The sequence below is a fragment of the Manis javanica genome, chromosome 15 (genome assembly GCF_040802235.1).
Source record: "Manis javanica isolate MJ-LG chromosome 15, MJ_LKY, whole genome shotgun sequence".
Taxonomy (NCBI): domain Eukaryota; kingdom Metazoa; phylum Chordata; class Mammalia; order Pholidota; family Manidae; genus Manis; species Manis javanica.
Genome location: NC_133170.1, coordinates 73733686 through 73746266, shown reverse-complemented (window position 1 = coordinate 73746266; position 12581 = coordinate 73733686). Strand labels below are relative to the sequence as shown.

At 38.2% G+C, this 12581-nt stretch overlaps 1 protein-coding gene across 6 annotated transcripts in view; it reads left to right on the top strand.

Annotated features, from left to right (window-relative positions):
- FBXO21 (F-box protein 21) overlaps window positions 1-12581 on the top strand; it is a 35019-nt gene that overhangs the window by 2155 nt on the left and 20283 nt on the right. For 5 of the 6 annotated variants that reach the window (XR_005054483.2, XM_017660885.3, XM_017660884.3 and 2 more), the window contains exons 3-7: window positions 963-1057; window positions 7058-7179; window positions 9459-9605; window positions 9902-10038; window positions 10985-11121. Coding sequence is in view for 5 of the 6 variants with exons in the window: in XM_017660885.3 (XP_017516374.1) it covers window positions 963-1057; window positions 7058-7179; window positions 9459-9605; window positions 9902-10038; window positions 10985-11121 (638 nt within the window). In the remaining variant the exon portion in view is untranslated. Of the gene's footprint in view, window positions 1-962; window positions 1058-1253; window positions 5795-7057; window positions 7180-9458; window positions 9606-9901; window positions 10039-10984; window positions 11122-12581 lie in introns of those variants that run through there. The other variant, XM_073223556.1, reaches the window with a different exon arrangement.

Here is a 12581-nt window from a genome sequence, read left to right as displayed (position 1 = left end):
GAGAATAAAATTAGGTATTCCCTAGTGTAATTCATTTCTATAAATAAATGTTTGTTAATGTTAGAATGGACATTTACCCTCTCCTCTGGATAAACCGTGCCATAACTAAAAGTATTTGTAAACACAGTTTTTAAGGGCATAAATGTGTTTGTACACATATGTATTTGACAGCTGGGTGTGTGCGATGCACTTGGTCATGGGCTACTTACCTTGCAGCCTCTACAGTTGGTCCACCTGGTTTTGTGTGCAGTTTCAACAACCCGAGCCTTTGTCTAATAATGATGAATTGTTGTGTTTTTTCCTTAGCTCCCTCTTTCCCTGTACCACCAATTAGAAGTATGTCAAGGATTTTGAACATAGCAGGAGTACCCTTAAAACTGATCTGTGGGTGGGTGATTACTTGGGCCCAGGACCCTTGTAGTCCCTGTGTTCTCTGCATGCACCCAGGTTGATGCACAATTTCCTGGCTGCTTTCAAAAAAAGTGAGAGAATAGAATTTTAAACTGAGAATACCTTAAAGCTCATTGGTACCACCTCAATTTATAGAGGAGAAAACATGCCCAGTGGGTTAAGTGACTTGCCCAGAGCACTAGACTCCTCTCTCTAGCCTTCCCTTCCTAGTTGAGTACATTAACTGCATAAAATACTTATGAATTATGAGATTTTTTTTTTCTAATCTTTGGGGCTCTTTTTCTTCACATTAGAGCTCTGAGTTACCAGTTGCAGAAATTCCAGTCTATGAAAATGTAATTAATTTACAACTCTCAATAAGACCTGAACAAATTTTTGTTACTCTGCATGTACTTACGGCTCATGGTGGGTGGTGCAAGGTACTGTGTAGGATAGCTGTAACCACTTCTGTGAAAATGAGCATCTTTGTTTGCACTGCAGATTTGTGTGTGAAAGTGACGACGACATTACACCTCATTACTGAGGCCTGTTTGTGTGTGTCTTCTTCGTAGGTCCCTTGTAATGGTTTTAGCGACATTGAGAATCTTGAGGGACCAGAGATATTTTTTGAGGACGAACTGGTGTGTATCCTAAATATGGAAGGAAGGTAAGTCTTGGTTTTAGCAGGAAATTTTTTTTTCTTATTCATCTTACTAATAACCCTAGAATTAACTGCCATAATTTATATGAGGCTGAACTCTATGACATGTGTTCCCAAATATTTCACGTGTTGGCATAGTGATGATTTTTGAAAAATTCTGTGTAACAAATTAAAATCATTTATATTACTGTAATGTAATACACACTAAAATTACCGTATTTACACATTTAAGATTTTTAACTTTTTAAAAAGTGCTTGGGCATGTCCTAATTTCATTGATAATTTTTTGTAATTTCTGAATTTTGCTAAATAGTCCTACGTACATGAACATTATAGATACTTGGTTGAGCCTTTCTTTTCTCTCTCCTGATCAAGAAGAATTCATTCTCTTTCTTTCTTAAAAATTGTTATGCCTTATATTTTCTGCTGTGAAAGTTAATTTCCAGTTTACCTGAAAGATGATATGCTTCCAGCATAACTTACCTATGAAAAAGATTTTCTGCTCTAAAAAGTTCTGGAAACTTTATTTGTGATGGAAGATAAAGACAGCTAGTTTAGCATCTTCCTTAAGAGAGTTATTGTGGAGTATCTCACAGACAAGGCGAAAGATACTTTTCTTGTTTTTAAGGGGGTTCAGGAGACAGAAATATCTGTCAGTGGAACAACCGTAGAGGAGAGGTAAGATGTGTCACTATTCTAGGCCTTGGATGAGTTCAGATGCAGAGGTCATTTTTCCGTTTCTATTTTGGTTTATCTATAAATGAATTGAAGTGTGATCTAACAGTTAGTATTGTGCAGTTACAAAAATAAAAGCTGACCTGTCTTTTTTACTTACATACACATGTAATTTTAAATACATGAATGTACAACATACCAAGTTTATTGTTTTAATTTTGATGTTTAAGGCAGACTTTGTTTTCTTTTTCTTTATGCTCTTCCTCCCTTCCTCCCCATTCTATCCATTTGTATTGGCCTTCTTGCCGTCACCCCTGTAAGTAATGAGAATTTAAGTTATATTTTCCATGCTAATTTACATTGATATATATGGGGATGAAGGCGATCATTATTGCACAAAATTGTGATCATACAATCGATCTTCAATAGGTGTTGTATATCATCTGATAAAAAGTTAAGTGGCCATTCACTTACTAATGGCCATTTACTGTTTTATAGAATATACCATAATTTATTTAACCGTCCCCCTATTAATGGGTAACTACTTTCCTTTCCATTTGGTGTTACTGTGAAGGGAGATGTTTCCAGTGGTTTCATTTCTAAGTAATAGATTCCTGGCAATGAGTTTCCTAGGTCAGACTGACTATAGACTGATAAACATAAAGGAAGTGATGTCATATTCTTTAATGGGAAGATAGACCATCACAGAAATGTCACTTCTGCTAAAGTTAATACATAAACCAGTGCCATTCAAATTAGGATCCAAAAAGAGTTTTGGGACAGGAGAGGATTTTTGTTTTTTCAATTGGATAATATTGTTGTGAAATATATACAGTAGAAGTAACTCACAAAAGGAGCCAGAAAAAACAATTTTTGTATAGTAATAGTAGGAAACTTGCATCACTAGACAATAGAACACATTATAAAACTATAATCAAAACAAGAATTGTTTAAGTTAAAGTAGATAGCTGTATCAGTAGCATAAGATAATTGAGAAACATGTCCCAGCATAAAAAATAATTTGGTATATTTAAACTCAGAAAAAATTGGCTTATTTAATGAATAGTATTGGACATGACTGAATATTTGTCTGTAAGAAAGGAAAACTTGCATCATATACAAAAATTAAATTCCAAGAGATTAAACAACCTAAAATTAAAAATTGCCACAATGAAAATCATTTAAGAGGAAACTTCATGTACAATCCTCCTTAACCAAGACTGATAATACAGAAGCAATAAAAGAAAGTAGACAAATTATTTTGGAAAAAAAAAAACTTTATTACCAAATAAACCATAAAGCCAGTAGAATTCTTAAATTTCTAAGAAAACATTGAAAAATGTACAAAAGATAGGAAGATGACGTTCACAGAAGAGCAAATCCAAGTGGTTGGCAATCCTGTAAAAGGACCTTTAAATTCACTCTTCAAAGAAATGTTAAATTACAATGAAATGCTGCTTTTTTATTTACCAGATTGGTAAAAAAGACTGATATGCACATATTATTAATATTAAAGAATACTATTACAGTCTTTTTGGAAATAAATGCCATAGATAAGCTACCCCTTGGCCTGAGACAGGCATTTTGGGCCTAAAACAGGGTTGTTTTTAAATGATAGAGAATACTCTCACATTTATAAGTATTTTGGGATGCTGGTTTTCATAAAGGACCATATTTGTATTCTTTCCTGGCTAATGCTTATGTGGCTGTGGAAAGCATAGGAAGGAAGGAGGATAGTCTATAAATGCTAAGGCACCAGTCCCTGGATATTTGAAAACAGCATTTATGATGTTTTGTGTGATCTTTAAAAAGAGTAAATCCTGCAATAAAAATTTGAAGCAACATATTAAAAGGGCATACAGGCTACCTGAGAAAATTAACTCAAAATAACTACTAAGACATATTTCAGTAAAACTTTTGGATTTAAATACAGAAAAGTTCTTTGGGTACCCAAATGAAAAAAATAGTCACTTGTAAGGAAAAGAAAATTAGAGTATTATCAGACTTTTTAAGAGCAATACTCTATGCCAGAGGGAAAAAAAGTAACATATTTAAGACACTCAAGGATTGAAAATATCAGCCAAGGATTTTTATATCCAGCCAAAATGACTTGCAAGTATAAAGGCTGTGGACAAACTTAATCAACTTGTAAGAACCCTCAGACTTTTAAGCCCTTTCTGAGAAATGTGCTAGAAAATGAGCTTCAAACAACCAAAATAACCGTAGAGACACTGACGTAAGGACTGATGGTGAGCATTCGATATGTATTTACTTGAAGAGTTAAATCCAAATGACAGTTAATGGGATAAAATGTATGTAATGGTACATAAGCGCTGGCAATGTACATACAGTACAACTGTTTAAAACAGAGAATGGGGGGAGCATGTAAGCAGAACGTTTAGCTGTTTTCAGTAATCATCAAGGTGATAAAAATGTGTTCTTGTTATTCTGGGGCTCTGTGTGTGTAAGAGAGAGAGACTGGCAGAGGTTGAACAAAACAAATGAGTAGTTAGGTGATACTATTAATCTCTGGGATTCCAGAGAAGTGGGATTCTCCTGGAAGAAAAAAGATAAAAAATATAAAATGGAAAAAAATTTAAATAGATTAAGTTCTGAATTTGATTGAGAAGTTTCAGTATGAACTTATGAAGTATCTTGTATTTAAATATATGCAGGGTGTATGAGCTCCTATGTATGTGTGTGTGTAAGTATATATGTACATGCATACATATTTACACTTACGTAATATTTCTGTCCATTGAAAAGGTCTAGAAACAATAATCAACCTAGAAATCCCTAGTGTCCATATTGTGGTTTTAATATACCATTTCCTATCAAAAGAAGCCAGAGCTTTGGAGAAATGGCTGATTTTAGGGCCAGTACAGGAAATGTAAAAGCTGAACCTGCAGCATCTTGGAAGCCTGTAATAAGATAGCAAAAAAAGTTATACCTCTTCATGTCAGACGCATTCAGGGGCCAACATGAAAAGGCTTCCATTGGCAAAGATGTAAGGATTTGAGCATCAATGTGGATGATAACTGAAATGGATTGAAAAATACCAGGGTGTTTAGCTCCTTGAGTTGATAATAATACTTAACAACAACTGTTTGGTCACCTTTGGGGGTTAACAAGAACCCCAATTATTCTTTTGAAGATGGGTGAAAGAAAGAAATGAGCATTTATCCTGTCTGCCTTATATACAATGCCACTGGGGGACCAAATAGTAGATGAGGAGAAATTATTCCTTATAGAAATACCCCAGCTAATGAGTAAAGAAGGGGTGGTTGAATTAGAATACTACTACTGTGTGACCTCTGATGAATTAACAGACCTGGGCATTGACGAGCAGTGGCTGCTAACATGACAAGGACAACCAAGGCAATGATTCCCTTCTGATGGAAGAACTCACTACTACCTGTGAAGTAGTCTTGCCAAATTAGTGGATTCTGAATCTGACAAGCCTCTACATCCAATTTACAGGAAATTTGGAAGATAGAAGAACATGTACATTACACCATGTAGATGCAATCAACAAAATACAGACGCTGGAAACTACAGGTCACACAACCAGGTTTCATTAAAATGCAAGGGAAAAAACGATGGAAGGGGATCTTGTATTTTCAAAGACTTAAAAAACATTGGAACAGACTACCCTGAAGTGTTTAGAGATGCGCATGTGGTGCAAGACAGAGAAAAGGTAGTGATGATCTTAGAGGTGTGGATCGTGACGGTTGTGGAGGGGCCCATGGAGGGTTTCTGGGTATCTGCAAAGTTCTGTGACTTGGACTGAATGGTGGATACAAGGATGTTTGTCTTTTAATAATTTATTATTAAGATTAATTCATTAAGCTACTTATTTGTTTCATATGATGTGTGAATTAATATATTTTTCAACTCAAAGGTTAAAAAACTGGTAAAACATAGCTCTGCTGATTTTTATTTACTAACTGGAGATTGAAAGCCCTTTATTATGAAGTCACGCAGACAAGTTAATCACGGTGTCCCTCCTGTTTCCCATGATCTCTGTGTATGTGGGAGATCTGATGAAGAATTTCATCCATGCAACAGGTATTTATTGAGCATCTACTGTGAGCCAGACACTGTTCTGGGTACTGGGGATACAGCAGTGAACAACACGAAATACCCTGTTGTCATGGGGTTTATACTCTAGTGGGGGCAGATAGACCTAGACAAAGTACAGTTGACTCCTGAACAACTCAGGTTTGAATTGTTCGGATCCATTTACCCGCAGACTTTTTTCAATAGATATATTGGAAAAATTTTTGAGATTTGGGACAATTTGAAAAAAATACTTCTCTCACTTTATTGTAAGAATTCAGTATATAATATGTGTAACATACAAAATGTGTGTTAACTGTTTATTATCAGTGAGGCTTCTGGCCAGTGGTAGGCTACTAGTAGTTAAGTGGTGGGGAGTCAAAAGTTAATATGCAGATTTTCTACTGCATGGGGGTCAGTACCCCTAATCCCTGTCAAAGGTCAGCTAAGATTATTTATTACGTGAGAAAATGAGCATTGCTGCGGAGATCTGTGAATCAGGGAAGAGGGTGAAGGAGGGGTGGAGGCAGGACAGTTTCAAACCGGAAGAGGCCTTATAACAAATTTCTGATACGTTTTGAAGATAAAACCAAGAGCATTGGTAGATGGATTGAATGTGGCTTATGAGAGAAAGCAGGCAGTCAAGGGAACTTCAGGGTAGCTGGCCTAACAGGAATGGTGGAATTGCCTTTATCTGAGAAATGGGTGACAGGGAGGGTAAGCAAGCTTAACGTGGTCACCAGACATCCAAGTGGGGATGTCGTGTAGTAGTTGGATAAGGTCAGAAGTTAGGGCAGAAATTTGATCTGGAAAGTAAATTGGGGGTTGTCACTATGGATAATATTAGAAGCCATGATCTGGAGATCACCATGGCAGTGAGCATAGAAGGAGAAGAGTATCACCTCAGGGCCTGGGTTCCCTGAGGAAGGTGCCAAGGGGCCCGCCGAAGATTCCACATGCCTCCTGTGTCCGGAAACTGAACCAGCTTCCCTAACCTTTCAGGTTTCCCTTTCATTTCCTTTTAGTAAATCTGAAGCCAAACAGATCAGTGTTCTTGAATGTCAGCATAACTGATGTAGTGATATATTACAAATGCAAAGTCCTAAATTATGCTGTCTGCTTCCATAAGTTCTGCATGACCATAAACCATTTTTCTTACTAAGTAGACTCTTTCCATGGTATGATTAGTGTGAAGTAAAAAAAAGAAGGTAATTGAAAATTTTGGTGTCTTGAGTCTTACTGACTTGTGCTGTTTTTTTTCCCCCCCACCAGAAAAGCTTTGACCTGGAAATACTACGCAAAAAAAATTCTCTACTACCTACGACAACAGAAAATCTTAAATAATCTTAAGGCTTTTCTTCAGCAGCCTGATGACTATGAATCATATCTTGAAGGTGAGACTGTAACAGCAATACTTAGATAGGCAGCTCAGTTATCCCTAAGGGCAGTAGTGGAAACTGCCCCAATGATAAAGCAGTGCTACTTGGACTTCTGGGGCCTGGATTCTGTGGTCTGATCTTATATAGGCAGAACTATTAAACTGAGAGCTAAGCTTTTGCTAAAACCTTTAGCTATCAGCTGAAAAGACCATGTTCTCTAAAGATGCACCATCAGTTCAAAGCACGAAACTGATAATTTTAGTTAAGGTTAAATTTCCCGTTTTTCTTAGCTTTGAATATGATATCCAAATCAGAAATAAATTTGTCCAGTTTTGTCTCCATGTGACCCCGAGCAAATCCCTTAACTCTCTTGTTGGAGTTTAACAAGGACAAAATGTTCTTGCGCATCAGTCAGTCTGCTTGTCCATAACAAGAAGTGAGGAGAAAGTCGAGTGGACAGGCCAAATGAAGAGAATAACTTGTCCCTACTTAAAGAAGAACAAAGGGTGACTTCATTTTTTTTAAAACCATTTAAAATTTCTAGCATATTACACAAACACTCCCATAAATTATAGTTATGAAATACAGATACAACTGCTCATTCATTTTCATTCCCTACTCACAGTGATTTACCCAATTCACTGATTTTTCCCTTCCCTTCCCATCAGCCCTCATGGCCAGTATCTGTCCTGTCACTGTTCTTGTGCAGATGCTCACCACCTCCCCCAGCAGCAGCTTTCTCAGTGACACTTGCTTCTAGGAGTATCATCCTCTTCTGCCCTCAAGTCAGCCAGCACAGCAGTGCCAGTCAGTCTGAAACCCAGACTTTTACCACTCCATGTGAGCCCTGCAATGTGGCTACCTGGTTTCCTTTTTTATTAACTCTGTCTGCATCCTTCCACTAACTCAAAACCTTTCTCCATGACTGCTAAATGCTCCATTTGCTCCAGCCAGGCCGTGTCCTCACTGACACCCTATAAGCCTGGCTTCACGTCCTCATTAGTGGTATCCCTTTTCCTTAGAATTCTGTCTTAAATCCTACTCGCCTAGTACAGATTCTTGTTTATTGTATGAAAATCTTGTATTGTCTAAAAGGAAATGAAAAATTTGTTTCAGTTCATTAAAGTATCCTCACCACCCTGAAATCTTCTCATATGCATACTGGACTTGAGAGTCATCCTATCAGCTGTTTATTCCACAGTCAAGAGTAATCTGACAAGCTTTATTTTCTGCAGCTTATTTATAATGACTGATTACTTCTTTTTGATCTTCCATCTGTAAAGTAGTAGTATAATGCATTGGGTAGCCATTGAAGATTTTTAAGTAGTTCAAGTGAATGAAAGTTGGTCCCAGGGTTTTGGTCTTCAGTGAGTGGTTAGAATAATCTGATGCCATTGATGAGGTCTAGAAATCACAACTATAGGATGGAGTGGACTTTGGGGAAGTGCAGCAAAAATTCCTTCAGTCTACAGATGAGCAAGCAGTCCCAGGGAGGCCTAGGAGCCAATCCCTGGCTAGTGGTCAAACTGAGACTGGGGTCCAGGTCTCTTGGCACCCATTCAGCTGCTCTCAGCTCCTTGGACTGTAGGTAGAGGATCAAGATCTTGAGCGGCTTTGAGACTTCTTGAATTTAAAGTGACTATGGCTTTCCAAGTGAAAATGTCCAAGAGCCGAATAATCAAGTTAGCCCTTCCTTCTCTGGTTAAAAGAAATTATGCAAGACAATAAAGAGTGGTGATTTTCAAGAGACAGTGTCTCCAGTGTACTTTGTCCAGCATTTTAGCTGCAGGTTTCCTGAGTATAACTTTCTCTGATTCTAAAGTCCATTTACTGTTTTTTAACCTTTGAGAGGTATAGTTTGTGGAAATGACATATCTCTCATTGTGTGCTTTCAGGTATATTTTTTTTAAGTAAAGGAACTATCTTACACCATTAAGTTTTCAGAGTTGTTGGATTTTGGATTAACAGAGAAATAGGGAGAGAAAAGTAGCTTGAAAAGATCTCCTTTATAACATTTATTTCTCTTTAATAGAATGTGGGAATATATGTGTATCATGCAGTTTTTTGAGTCCATGACCTCTGAGAGAGGTTTGGTTTAAAAAAAAAAAAAAGTTAACTTTTCCTTTGTTGTGAGAATGTTTGTTTCTTCTCAGTGTATTAGCAGCAAAGTCTGACATCCATGAAGATACGAAGCTAATCTGGTGGGCTGGAGTAAAGAGCTATGCCCCAGGTGTCTGGGGTAAATGACAAACTATAAGAAAAGTAATTCTCCAATAATTCTCTTTCATTTTCAGGTGCCGTGTATATTGACCAATACTGCAATCCTCTCTCTGACATCAGCCTCAAAGACATCCAGGCCCAGATTGACAGCATCGTAGAGCTTGTTTGCAAAACCCTCCGGGGCATAAACAGTAGACACCCCAGCTTGGCCTTCAAGGCAGGTGTGCAACTGCTTTGGATCCAACTGTATTTGCGTAATAAAATCTAGAGGAATTATTAATTTGAGAAAATCTGCAGTGTGTTCCCTTGTGTCACAAAAACAGTAATTAATGGCACAATCCCATGTTCACCTGGATAATGTAAAAGACTTTGAATACATATTCTTTTCTGCACCCTGGATTGGCAACACCTGACAAATATTGTGAGAACTTTGGAAGTGTGTGCATGTTAGGGGTTAGGTGGGACACCGTTAACACCTCATTTGTGCTTGTGTCCTCAGAGTAGATCTCTGTTTCAGGTGAATCCTCCATGATAATGGAAATAGAACTCCAGAGTCAAGTGCTGGATGCCATGAACTATGTCCTTTATGACCAACTGAAGTTCAAGGGGAACCGAGTGGATTACTATAATGCCCTAAACTTATATATGCACCAGGTAGGGGTATATTAAAACACAACATATCGTTTTGAAGCACATCTCTGATAGACTATACATTTTTTGAGGCAAGGACCGTGTCTTTTTCACCCCTCAGTGCCCAGTGAAACTCATTTTTGCCCCTTCTCTCAGGGTAATGCTGTGGATTCCATCTATTTCTTTACAGAGTGCCCTTTGTATGAAAACCTTTAAGATGAATTCCTGGCTGCAAATAGGTATTTCTCAGACCCCGTTTGGTCAGTTTGTATCTTAAACACTAAGTTGAATAACTGAGCACATCTTTTTCTTTTTGCACTGGCCTGTGGGGAGGTTGGAGGAAGTCAGACCAGCTACGTCCATTGATAGTTTTTATTTGCTTCCTATTTAGCTCTGTTTTCATACCTAGTCTGTTGATCTGCATGCTGCTTTTCTTTTGTCATATTTTATACTTTCCTTGAAATGGCCTTAAATTCTTACTGTGGAAGGGCCTAGATCACAGGTCGTGCAGACTTTCTATAAAGGGCCAGTCAATTATTTTGACCCTGTAGGGTATGTGCCCTCTGTCCTGACTGCTCAGTTCTGCCTTTATAGTGTGAAAGGCAGGGGGCACAGACAATACAGAAACAAGTGTGGCTGTGTTCTAGTAAGGCTTCATATGTGGACATGGGAATTTGAATTTCCTACAGTTTTCTTGTGTCATGAAATAGTATTCTTTTGACTTTTTTTAAACATTAAAAATAAGAAAACTCTTCTTACACATGCCATAGAAAAACAGGCCATGGGCATATTTATCCCATGGACTATAGCTTGCAGGCTACTGATCTAAAGAAATAAAATGTTCATCCATTTGAACCTCACAACCTAGCATCATGCCTGATGCACAACAGGTGCCTAACAATCAAACGTGTTGAAGGAATGAGAAGGTATGGTTCATTTTTGTGAAGCTAAAGGATTTTTCCTCCTCCAGGTTTTGATCCGCAGAACAGGAATCCCAATCAGCATGTCTCTTCTCTACTTAACAATTGCCCGGCAATTGGGGGTCCCACTGGAACCTGTCAACTTCCCGAGTCACTTCTTACTCAGGTGGTGTCAAGGAGCAGAAGGGTGAGCCATCTATAACACGTTGTGATTGGTCCTAAGGATTCACTGCCTTAAGTCACAGTGTGGCTTAACAGAGGTTAAGAGGACTGGTGTGGCCATGGAGCTATTCAGTTTCTTGACTGTGTCAGTGTTGTAGTTGTGGGAGAAGGGTGCTCTGGATTTTTCTCTATTTCTTAAAATTGCATGTGAATTTATCATTATCTGAAAGTAAGAAATTTTATTTTAAGGAACAGGACTAGGAGTTCAAGGTTTTGTTCAAAGTTCCTTTGTTAAAAAGCAGATCAGATCAGAGTTCTTAAAGAAGCTCTTACTTCCCAGTCTTCTTTAAAATCTCCCTTCCCCTCCCTCTCTCCTCACTGAAAAGAGCGGGGAGGGAGAGAACAGGAGAGCCAAGGTCTTCCTCCAGGAGCAAAGCACACAGTCCAGTTCCCATCATCAGTGGTCCTCTCTTTAGGTCAGGGAAGTGACCAGTGTGCATTTCAGAGACCGCTTAATGGGTTCTGTTCCTGTTCTCCTTTTTAAGCCTGGTGTCCTATTGGGCATGAAACTCCTTTTCAGCTATAGTCTAGCTTCACAGAAAGACGTAGTTCACCAGATAGGCAGAGGCCTCATTGTGAAGTGATGAGCAGCACAGAAGGTTTCTGAGGTCAGGCTGGGTCACACCTTGGCTTTCTCTGAGCTTCTGTTTATTCCTCTGTGAAATGGGGCTATTTTTCATAGTGGTGGAGCATTAAATTTCACAGTGTCTTACACACTTAGTAGAATTTCTGATGCTTACGTAGAAAGAAAGTATAACCAGTTTCTGTATTTCTACCTCCCAGTTTAAGAAATAAAACACATACTCAGTTGGAGCCTCCTAGGCATTCTTTCTCCTCTCCTCTCTTCAAAGATAATGACCAGTTAGTTTGGGAGTGTTTGTTATTTCCATGCAAATTTTTGTGGTTCATTATGTGTGTTTTCTTAAGTAATAAGTGCAGGCTTCCCATGTTTTCCAAATAGAATCTTTTTGTGAAAACACATTGGATGATTTCTTTTTTGGATAGCAGGCACCCATGGTCCATTATTTTAAATGGGAAAAATGCTTTTTCAGCCCATTCCCTCTCCCTAAGTAACCCTACTAGTTTCACCAAATATCACTAAGTACTATATAATAATTCACCAAGGATTTCTGCATCATATAAAAGATTTAAAACACCAATTGCCATACTATTGACCACAGCACCTTATTGCTGGGTACAGCTGTGTGTGTTAACTATCATTTTTCCTTCTCAGGCTACAGTGAACATACAGTACAGTGCAAATGACTGAATAAGTAATGTATTAGCGTCCCAGGCACCTGGCAGAAACAAACATGGAGACCGATAAAAGGCTTGGGCTCAGGGCAAAAATGGGAAGGATGGTGGGAGAGTGGACAGCTCATTCACCAGCATGTGGACTGCAGGCCTGGGCTCTCATGCTCTCTG